Source organism: Xenopus laevis, chromosome 9_10L (genome assembly GCF_017654675.1).
Source record: "Xenopus laevis strain J_2021 chromosome 9_10L, Xenopus_laevis_v10.1, whole genome shotgun sequence".
Lineage (NCBI taxonomy): Eukaryota > Metazoa > Chordata > Amphibia > Anura > Pipidae > Xenopus > Xenopus laevis.
Genome location: NC_054387.1, coordinates 44,348,733 through 44,360,345, shown reverse-complemented (window position 1 = coordinate 44,360,345; position 11,613 = coordinate 44,348,733). Strand labels below are relative to the sequence as shown.

At 41.1% G+C, this 11,613-nt stretch overlaps 1 protein-coding gene across 1 annotated transcript; it reads right to left on the bottom strand.

Moving 5' to 3' along the window:
- Window positions 1-5,474: 5,474 nt before the first annotated feature.
- Window positions 5,475-10,259, bottom strand: LOC121398200 (mitogen-activated protein kinase kinase kinase kinase 4-like). Its single transcript, XM_041577048.1, has 11 exons — window positions 10,171-10,259; window positions 9,948-10,001; window positions 9,729-9,854; window positions 9,515-9,625; window positions 9,299-9,389; window positions 9,027-9,154; window positions 8,467-8,521; window positions 8,211-8,283; window positions 6,657-6,829; window positions 6,205-6,395; window positions 5,475-5,719 (listed from the first exon to the last, which is right to left on the bottom strand). Exons 5-10 carry the CDS (start codon window positions 9,327-9,329, stop codon window positions 6,280-6,282), a joined length of 576 nt encoding a protein of 191 aa, XP_041432982.1. The 5' UTR covers window positions 9,330-9,389; window positions 9,515-9,625; window positions 9,729-9,854; window positions 9,948-10,001; window positions 10,171-10,259; the 3' UTR covers window positions 5,475-5,719; window positions 6,205-6,279.
- Window positions 10,260-11,613: the final 1,354 nt, after the last annotated feature.

The following is an 11,613-nucleotide window of genomic DNA, read 5'->3' as shown; positions in this document are numbered from 1 at the left end:
AGTAAAAGGGCATAAAAATAAAATCCCATTTTTACGTTCTTTAATGAAAAAGAAACCTGTCTCTAAAAAATGTGTACCGTTTTTATAAGAAACCTGACTGTATGCAGTAAAATTCTCCCTTCATTTACTGCTGTGGATAGGAATTGTCAGACAGTCCCTAACTGCTCTGCAGGGAAACAATCATACTTATGAACAGCAGGGGGACTTCCCAGCCATGCAGAACTCAAGCAGCTTTGTTGGTTTCCCTGTAGAGCAGTCAGCGACTGTGTAGAGATTATTTTTTCCTTTACATCCCCTTTACTGTTTCCAGCTCCAGCTGCAGGGACAATGATCATGGAGCCAGAGTTAAACAGATGAACTGGGATTCTGTTTGGAGCAGGCCTGGACTGGCAATCTGTGGGTTCTGGCAAATGCCAGAGGGGCTGCTATAAGGTCCCATAGAAAGTCAGTATTTAGTGGGCTGGTGGGGGCTGTTTGGGCCTCTATGTGGGCTGATTGGGCCTCTGTGTACCTGAAATGCCAGGGCCTATTTAAATTCTCAGTCCGGCCCTGGTTTGGAGGATTATTTTGCTGCAGCCACTGGTTCTGCAGAGTTGGAGAAAGTTTGTATTAAACAATACAAAAACTATAAAATCCACATTAGATTACATGACAACACAGGACCCAGTGCAGTCTGCCTATTCTGATTATTAATCAGTCTTGCTGTACTGGCTTCTGCCCGATATTATTTGACTTGTGCTGTTTTGATAATTTATGATGATCCCTTAGCAGCCCAGACCACACTGAGCATGTGCACACTCTTGGTCTTGCAAAGATGTTTAACAAAGTCACAAGATGGTGACACCTGTGGCCAACTTTGAAAGCATAAATCATTTGTTTGATTAGGCTTGTGCTGCAGTAAGTTCATGTCTATGTTTAGTATACAAAATAGAGCATTTCTATTTTAGACTTTCCTTCCCCTTTAAATAACATTTTTTTTTGTGTTTTCCAACTTGCCCCTCCCCCTTATCCCTCCCCTGAAGAGCTGCAAAATACTTTTGTTTAGATGGTCAGGTACTGAAGGGGTATGAGTTGGGACCAATATTTCAATAGTACACTGAGGTGCAAACATTCCCAGCCCCTTATTTGTCGGCAGGCCACAAAGGCCTGGGCCTAGGGAGGCAGGCTGGCTGCAGGTAGGGTTGCCACCCTGCTGGTATTTTACCGGCCTAGCTGGTAAAACACCTGCCAAGGCTGGGGTTGGTATTTTTGTGAATTTGTAATAACCTTAAAAAGACCCCCCTGCCCGCCCCCAATCCACTGGAAACGTAACTTTTGTTCTTCTTCTTGAAATCTCCGTGACGGGTCCCCCGCCCCTTTTTATGTCATGGCCTGTCCCTTTTGACATCACAATCCACCCCTTTTTGTTCCCCCACCAGCCGGTAACTGGTCACTGGTGACGTGAAGGGTTGCCACCTTTTTGTTAAAAGTTTACTGGCAAGGGTAGAGGGCCGGTCTATGAGGTGGTGGATCGACAGCGGCAGGGTTGTGATGTCACAGGGGCAGGGTCATGATGACGAGGGGCAGACCTGAGTCGGGAACGTGCAAGCTATAAGTATTGTATCCTCTAAAGGGAAGAAAGGGGTGAGTTGGGGGTGCATCAGAGGCCAAAGCAGGTCGGGAGCAGTTTGACTGGTGATCACAAATTTACCAGTAAAATTGTTATACCAGCCCTGGCCATGGCTGGTATTTTACCGGGTAGGCCGGTGAAATACCGGCCAGGTGGCAACCCTAGTGAAGTGCTGCAATGGAAAGAGGCAGAGCAACTACAGTTTCCGGATTTTGTAGTCTAACACATTGCCCCCCTGACGATCTTCCACGATTCGTGGCAAAAAACCAATGTGCGTACACAGTTTCTGTGGCTTCAGAAGGGGGGCGTAACTATAGAGGAAGCAGACCCTGCAGCTGCAGAGGGGCCCAGGAATTATAGGGGCCTCATGAGGCCCTGATTCATATACAATTTCAATAAATATTGGTAAAACAAGTAAACCTCTAGACATTTTGGTGCCTGAAAAATAATTTGCTGTGGGGCCCAGTAATATCTAGTTATGACACGGTATACGCATGCGCATGACATCATTCCATACCGCCAAACTGTCCCATTTTCTGCAGGACAGTCCCGATTATGACAGCTCAGCCCGTAGCTCTGTGTTTCTTACTGAAATGTCTCGACTTTGACTCAAGAAAAAGGCACAACTTTTCTGAAGCTTAATTAAAATAAGAGACTTTTGGCAGAGTCTAGAACAGGGAGCAGCTGCACTTGGATACTTTTTTACCAATTTAAGATAAGATAAGCAAAGATACAACTGTAACTATTTAGGGTAAGGACACACTGGACGATTTGTCGCCAACGTTTTAAAAAAGTAAATCGCGGCGACAAGACGATCGTCTTTTTTGAACAGACGATTCACAGCGACTATTGGCACAGATCGATTTGTATCCCATTACTATGTGCGGTACGTGCTCCACCCAAACCGGAAACGGTTTGTGCTTCCCGCTGTAACCTGGCGTCTTTACGTGCTTGCGTTCTTGCGTCATTGCGTTCGCATTGTAATTTGAATACAATTGCTGCTACTTATCTGTATGTGTGTGCGTGTCTAGGAGATTTCAGTGCTTTTCTAAGTACATGCTATTTCTGATAAATCGCTCGGAAAAGGGTCTCAGTGCGTTTTGGAGCTACAGGCGATTCACAAACGCGCTGTGGGCACAGGAGCTGGCGTCTTTCATTTGGTTTTGTTCAGAGACAAAACGAGCGATATGTCGCCACGATTTGCTTTTTAAAAACGTTGGCGACAAATCGTCCAGTGTGTCCTTACCCTTAGGATAAGCAGAAAGTATTATCAGTAAGTGCCCTTGAATTCATGTTGAACAAGGGGTTCTACTGCCCCTTTAATTGAAATGCTATATAGAGTTGAAAAACAACTCATACTAAATTTTGGATATCAAATAATGTCTGGGCCTAGCAACCCTAGCAATAATGCCTTTATTTGAATAAGAGACTGGAATATGAATAGGAGAGGGCCTGAATAGAAGGATCAGTAATAAAAAGTAATAATAACAATACATTTGTAGCCTTACAGAGCATTTTTTAGAAGGGAGTCAGTGACGCCCATTTGAAAGCTACAAAGTGTGGGAAGTAAAAGGCAAATAACTATACAACTATAAAAAATAAATAATGAACACCGATTGAAAAGTTGCTTACAATTGGCCATTCTATAACATAATAAAAGTTACCTTAAAGGTAAACCACCCCTTTAACGCCCGCTTGTTACTTTTTTTTAACAATGTTGCAAAAGTCTTAGTTCCCCAGCAAAGACAGGTCTGTTAATCATCTGCCTTGTCTTACATTGTATCATCAGTCTGAGCCGCCAGTGCAGAGACTAGAGAGGGACTGACAAACACTGTATACATATATAAAAACTAAAAAGCCATGTACAATTTGCAATGAATGTATATAGCAAAGTTGCTTAGAATTATGTTTTCTTTAATGAGGCAAAAAAAATATTTTTTTTGTTTGACATTCCCAAGTATTTGGAATCGAAACAGCAGGTGGCGCTGTTGAAACAAAATTCATTCATATTAACACTACATGTATCCCTTAATATCTTGGAATAAAACAATAAATAATGAATGCACTTTGCAAAATGTTTTAGAATAACCCCCCTCGTCAATTTTACATTCATTTATTTTAAAGGTTTACTTATGCTTTAAGTTTTCCTGTAAGGTCATCTCTCACCGTAGAAACACATGAGGCAATTCATGGAACTTTATCTGCTATGTTCTTTCTGGCCTAAAAAATCCCATTTTCCTAAAGGGAGTGATATGTGCAGTGAACCTCTGGGGAGCAGGGTACTATGGTAAAATATTCACTACGAATCAAAACGTAGAATAAATTATGTATGTCTTACTTTGGCTCAGGGCTCCTTGAATTTCCAGTGGCCATTAATATCCCACCTGTTATCAGTAGACCAATCACGGGATGGACTGATGCCCAATGAAACATCACACAGACCTGGCCCTTCCTCTGCCCAAATAATGCCAAAGGCAACTTTATCATGGGACAAATGTCTTCTAATGATAGTGGCATGTTTATGGGTCAGCTCTTTCTAGACCCAATGAGTCTATTTCTCCTTGGTCCAAAGGATACTAATGGCAGTGACATGTATATCCAAGTCCCTGCTAGGCACAAAATAACATTAATAAGTCAGCACCTTCTGAACCCAGTCCCATAATGTACTAATCCCAGTGATATGTTTATATACACTACATATCATTTGTATGTGATTGATTGACCAAACCTCTGACATCAGTGCAGATCAGTAGGACTGGGTTCAGACATGGTTATCCCCTTCTTATATTTCTTCATCCTTAGCATCTCCTTTCACCAATTTCTCCCACCCTTGCCTCTTGATTCCACCTTAACTTTTCAGTGACCCTTTTCCCTTGCACTAGAGGTCTCCCTCCTCTGTACTGTTCCCTGACAATACTATAGAACTATAAAAAATGCAAGAACACCAATTAAATGTGTATTAACATATTTATTTATAAATTGGATGTTAAATTTATGTATTTTAGATTAATTCATACTAATTTAAGTTGGGAAGGACTCACATCCATTTGGTTCAAGTTTTAGTGTAAAAGGGATCTTCCTATTTAGTAGTTGATCCAGAGGAAGGCAAAAACCCCATCTGAAGCCAGAGCCAATTTGCCTCAGAGGGGGAAAAATTCCTTCCTGACTCCCAAAGGGCAATCGGACAAGTCCCTGGATCAACTTGTACTAAAAGTTTATATCAGTGTCACTACTAAGAGTTTATGTCAGGATTTAGAGTAGGAGATGTGACTGGTTGTTGAGTGGAAGGCTTGAAAGGATAGAATTTAGAAAGGAAAGAATTTGAACAGGAGAAAGCACTGAGGAATTAGGGTTAGGAGATTGCAGGGGAGGGAGGCAAAAGAAAAAGTGGAGAAGAGAAGCCTCTGTGTAGGGGGCAGCATTTTAATGTGTGCTGTGTGGTGTGACTAAATGTCTTGGTATTGGTGGAATGGAAGAACCAATGGAGGTGCAGGAAGAAGGGCAAGGATTAAAAGATATTTTAAAGAGGAGAAACTCTTGATGATATGTTAATAATATAATAATAATAATAATAATATAATAATAATATAATAATAATAAGATATTGGTGGAATAGCACAAGTACAGGGCTTGCGGGTAGAGGTAAAATATGGGATAAGGGCTGGTGGTGGAGCTAAAATTAAATGAAAAGTCCTTGGGTGGAGATGTGGTAATTGGATACTAATGAAAACTAAGGTCCTAATAGTGGAGCTATGGTGTTTTAAAATGTGAATGCTGCTAGTGGAGCTGTAGAGGTGGATATGAACGTTGGAGCTATGGTTTTGTGAAATGTAGATGCTTAAGGCAAGATGTTGAAGTTGTAATAGTCTGCAAAAAAAGAAAGATGGAAGGAACTATGGCAGCTGGAAAGTGAGGTGGAGATGTGTGTGGGTGGAGTGATGTAAACTGGAGCAAAGACACCACTGGTGGAGATGTGGTAGTCTGAAAAGGATATAATCATGGAGCTGCAGAAGGAGATCAAGTCCCTGCTGGTGTAGTTGTAGGTGTACTTTCTGAATTGCATCAGCTTGAAAGAAGATGTTGCTGGTGGAGCTGCAGACACCACTGGATCTGTATGAGAAAAAAATATCAGTCAGTAATAGATCATAATTAATTCTCATTCAGAGGCATTGCATTTATGCACAAGCCTTATTCATTAGGGGTTCCAACATGTTAAGGAGTTTTTCTCCCAGGCTGATGGTCCTTTTAGAAATAAATGCACTGGCTGTGGGAATAGGAAATAATGCCTGAGCCTTCTCAATCGCATTCTACCCTATTGTGTTATTGTGCGACTGCTGCAGTGAGGTTAATGTCCATCAGCACAGAAAACCTTGATTCAGCCCCTACTGCCCGGTGTGTTTATTTGTTTTACACATGGGGAGGATTGTGACCAAGAAATGTAAACTTGAGCATCTTCTAGCCGAAACCCACCTCTTGTGCACAGTGAGGATTCAGGTCCTTCCAATGTAGCCACTAGGCAGCAGGGGATCAAATAGTTATTTGTCTACCAGCTGAGAACCATTGTACAGGGATACTGAATGGAGATGGGACCTTACCCTGTGGATGTTTCTTTTTCCTCGGCTGTGATTCAGGAAACTCATTCTGGGCTGTTGATGTTGTTGGCCACAAGATCAATCACAGGAGAAGCCCTCCAGGGCCATTTGCAGAGCTGCTTCTTGCTCTGCCGATGTCTGTGTGCAGAAGACACAAGCACGCTGCAGCTTCAGGGTCCAGAGAGCCTTCGGTCCTGTATAGGGAAAAATCATATTTGTGATTCATGAATTCTAATTAGAGCTTGTATATGATTCATAAACAAAAAAATGAAGACGAAATGCAAATTGTCTTAGAACGCCATTGTCACCATTATACTAAAATATAATATTAAGCTAAAGTACCCCTTAAAACAAGTTTATTATTCCCAGTGCCATTATAATAAAACCAACTCTTGCAGCTGTTGAGTTACACTGTGTGATGGTGCAGTCGTATCAAATATAATGGATTCCCTCACCTTTCTTGGCTGGCAGGTTCTGCAGAGTCCGGAGATGTTCTTCAATCTCAGCCCTGATCTTCTTAGGTGGCAGTTGGGTGATGAATGGGTGCTGCAGGAGTTCCTCAGCACTCCCTCTCTCCGAAGGATCCTTCTTCAGACAGGACTCCAAGAAGGACACAAAACGTTGTGACCTGGAAAAAAAGAGATTCCAGAAGCTTTTACCCAGGAACCATTAGCTATACTCCAGAATATACATATATTTTGCAATATATCTATCTCTCTGTCTATCTATCATATATCATCTTTCTATCCCTCTATTTATCTATCTGTCTATCCCTTATACCTATCTATCCCTTTATCTATCCATCATCTAGCTATCATATATTTATCATCTATCTATCTATCTATCTATCTATCTATCTATCTATCTATCTATCTATCTATCATCTATCTATCATCTATCTATCCATCATCTATCAATCTATCTCTCTATCTGTCTGTCTATCTATCTATCTATCTATCTATCTATCTATCTATCTATCTATCTATCTATCTATCTATCTATCTATCTAGCTATCCCTGTATCTATCAATATATCTAACTAACTATCTATCCCTCAATATATCATCTATCTATCCCTCTATTTATCTATCTATTTTGATTTGATCTCTTTAGGGAGAAGTGAGACCCATAGTATTACAGCATTATAGAAATCTTCTCCCAAAGTCTTACTGACTATGCCTTACCTTGTGCACTTTTTCATCTCCAATTTGTACTTGTATGTTAGCCTCCCATCCACTTAGACTGTAAGCTCTACGGGGCAGGTACCTCTTTCCCACTATGTCATTTAACACATAGCACTTAAGCTCTTTGTCCTATGATTCTGTATATATTTATTATGTGATTTGTCTCCCCTTGTATACTTTTATTTATTGTACTTTTATGCACTGTACATCGCGGTGGCTCCTTAACAACGCTTTACAAATAAAGTTATACATACATGCATACAAGTGTTCCCCAACCCAAGATTCCCCACCACTATCCCAAACTGGTCAACAAGGGTATAACAAAGGATATCAGTGGCAAATCTAGATGTCTATAAGGCTATGAGGGACAAGGTAAGGTCCTGTGATTTTCCCACACCCTCTCCTGACTGTACCATAGTGCACATGGTCTGTAATCTCACAGTAGTGGGGCCCATTTTTATACTGTTATGCCCCTGAAACATAGACAGTGATTATATACATAAAATATATCATATCTGCTCTGCATCCACCTATATTTCCCTGAAAACACACATATCCCTGCCACATTTAAAGTCTGCAGTAGAAAAACCTCTATTTATATTTAGGAGGCATTTAAACAAAATACACATCCCCCTGAGCTGAAACTGAAATCTCCCCATTATCCCAAATTTGTATAGACAATGGGCATGGTGACGGCAGACTGTGGAAGCGGCTAAGTGGATATAGATGTTGCCAAATGTCCCAAGTGTTAATAAGAAAATGTGGGGAGTTCCATGTCTGCAGGCACAGGTACAATGTACAATGACATGAGCTGGGATTGACTCACCATCTGTTTGATTGAAGCTTCGGTGGTTGGGCTTCTCTTATAATGTGCTCCACGGGGTATTGATCTGCATATGCTAAAAGTTGAAAACATATATATCAGGCCCATCAAACATGTCTATAAGTTATTTATTTAATCTATAGAAAAAGTTTTTTTTGCTGGAAATAGCAGATCACCCCAAATTCCTCCCATTCTGATATAGAACCTCTGCTGCTCAATGTATAAAATAAAGTAGCCACAATTGTTGTGATTCACTTACGTGCTTTTCCCTCGGCCATTTCGATGGCGGTTATCCCCAGCGACCAGATGTCACACTGCAAAAGACACACAACAGAGCATTAGAAGGAGGTAATTGGGTTAGTGGGTGTTTAATAAAATCTAAGTAAAAAGGCTACACTTATACAATTCTCTTTTAGAGACATATACATATATTATCATGGGTGCAAAAGTACACGCCATTCTCCTTAGCTCAATTATGGTCAAAACAGAACGGAATAGAACTTCCAAAATAGCCCAATGAACACCCTAATAAATGAACACATCATGGTATATGTAAAAGTGAAAAAATGCTTTATTATATATAAACGTGTATACAGCAATACATCTCCATTACAAACAATAGCAGTTACAGTACATAACACCAGTGTCACAATGCAAATGAGCAAATATATTAAAGCAGACACATTGTGCAAAAAGTTAAGAAACCCAACGTTTCGGAATAACTCCTTTCTCTTCATGAGAAAATTACTGCTTCTAAGTCCCATTAACACTGATAAGTAAATGCTCCGTGTTGTTACAAGTATTATAAGTACAACATACTTTGGTGTCGTACGCCAGGCGCTGGCCCTTCTGCCTTATGGCCTCGGGTGCCATCCAATGTGCAGTCCCGTCTGCTTCGTGGCACAATCCAGTCTGCGGGTCCAGGTCCCAGCTGTTTCCAAAGTCGACTGAAATGACAGATAGACTCTATTAATGCAAAATAACTTGTTTAACCACAATAAGTTAGAAACCTGAATTATGAAACCCCCTGACTCCATATTCGCAGAAGCTCCCCGCCATCCATTACTCTTATAAGTGTAAGTTTTACTCACTGATCTTCACTTTGGCCGTCTCTGTGAGCATGATGTTCAGGCTCTTGATGTCTCTATGAACGGCCCGGTTCTTGTGGATGTGGTGCAGCCCCTGGGGAGATTGAGATGTAGGTTATAAGACTATCACAGGCATAAGACTAAACATTTCCAACAAAGAGATTGTACATATAATTTATGCAATTAAAGAAGAGTCCTAAAGGGGTAATATGGCCTTACCTTTAAAACCTCCTTGCAGACATAGCCAATCCAGGTCTCCTTCAGGGATTGGCCATTGGTCTTGTGGATGAGGTTGAAGAGAGAGCCTCCACCACAGAACTCGAGAACAACCTGCAATATACAGAAATTATTTAAGGTCATGTATTCTATCACTACCAGTGGAGATTGCTTTGGCACAAGAGGAATGAACATGATACAGTAAATAATGTCTTACTTCCAAGAGCTCCGATGAGCACTCTGTGAGTGGAGCCCTGTAGTAGGCTCCATAGTAAGAGGCGATGTTCTTGTGGCCTCCGAACTGCTGGAGAAACTTCAGCTCCCTGCAGACTGACTCTTCATCCTGGAATGGAATAATAGAAATCCCTTTAGCTCACATAGGCAACTACACAAATAGGATAGATATATAATTATTGGAATTATAAAGATACAGTACTCGGCTGATGTTGGCGATCTTCACCGCTACCACGCCTTTACGATGGTGTCGTCCCTGTAATACAGACAGAAAGGTTAACTTATATACAAGTAGGAAAGAGAGAGTCTAATGCAGCCCCCAAACCAGAAGCTTGATATGTCTGCCTAAATCATTGTGTGATTGTGTGTAGTGATCACAATCTTGTTCAGTTCCCCTACTCTCTAGGAATTGGTTGGTCCCTTACCTTGTAGACGTCTCCGGTGCCGCCCACTCCAAGAAGCAAATCCTTGGTCAGCCGACCATCAGGAGGCTGGAAAATAAAATAGAAAAAAGAAGGATTTTATTGATAACATAATATTCCCCAGGGTACAAAACATGTCTCACTCCCGGCAGTAGCAGCGAGTGTTTTACCCTCCTTTCTACTCACCTTATAAATCTCGGAGAGGGATCTGGACTCTGCCTGTGGCTGAAGGAGAAGAGAAAGATTCTATTACATTCTATACTTTATCTGTATCTGTTCTCTATACAGCAAAACCCTTAATTCAGATGAAACAGTAGCAGTTGCCTTACCTTCCTCCAGGGGGCGCAGAAAGGCATTGCGCCAAGTTTTTTAGCTCTTAAAAGAGCTGTTGGGTTATAAAGAGATATCAGCTGACGTCAAAGGAAGATGTTTTTCCAAACGCCAAAAATCAGATGGAATATCACTGAATATCTCTATAAAAAATCTCTGAAATCACTCGGAAAATCGCTTCGAAAACGCTATGAAAACGCTTCGTCGCTCGGAAATCTCACTGTGTGGGGACAAAGAAAGAAAGAAGAGATTGTGAGCTCACATACACCAGCCCTCTCTGTTATACTTATCAGGATTCACTGCCTCATATAAGTATTCACACCCTCAACCAATTCTCCCATTGTACCAAAAACAAACCCTAAACTAATGTATATTGTTTATCTGTTTTATCTGTTATTTTTATTCTGACCATAAATTCTGAAATCTGATATCCATTGGCAAAAAAACTAAATTTAGCATCAGTTTTTCCTTTTGCATTAACAGCATTAAAGTAAAGTTCCCCTTTAAATGAAATGAAATTAGACAGATTGCAGCATTTCCCTGCATTGGCAACATCCATTCTTCTCTCTATTATAATATGAGGCCCAGTCCCTGCTGAAATGCAGCCTCTCAACATCATGATATCACAGTAAAAGGACTAGTACAGGCAGCAGGTCTGACAAGGGATACTGGGATTTGTAGTTCAATAACAGTTTGAAGACAATAGGCTGCAGGTCTGAAAAGGGATGCTGGGATTTGTACTATAGGCTACAAGTCTGACAAGGGATCCTGGGATTTGTACTATAGGCTACAGGTCTGACAAGGGATGCTGGGATTTGTACTATAGGCTACAGGTCTGACAAGGGATGCTGGGATTTGTAGGTAAGTAACAGTTAGAATACCACAAGCTGCTGGTCTGACAAGGGATGCTGCGAGTTGTAGTTCATTAAGAGCTAGAAGGCTACAGGCTGCAGGTCTGACAAGGGCTGCTGGGATTTGTACTATAGACTACAGGTCTGACAAGGGATGCTGGGATTTGTAATATAGGCTACAGGTCTGACAAGTGATGCTGGGATTTGTACTATAGTCTGCAGGTCTGACAAGGGATGCTGGGATTTGTACTATAGGCTGCAGGTC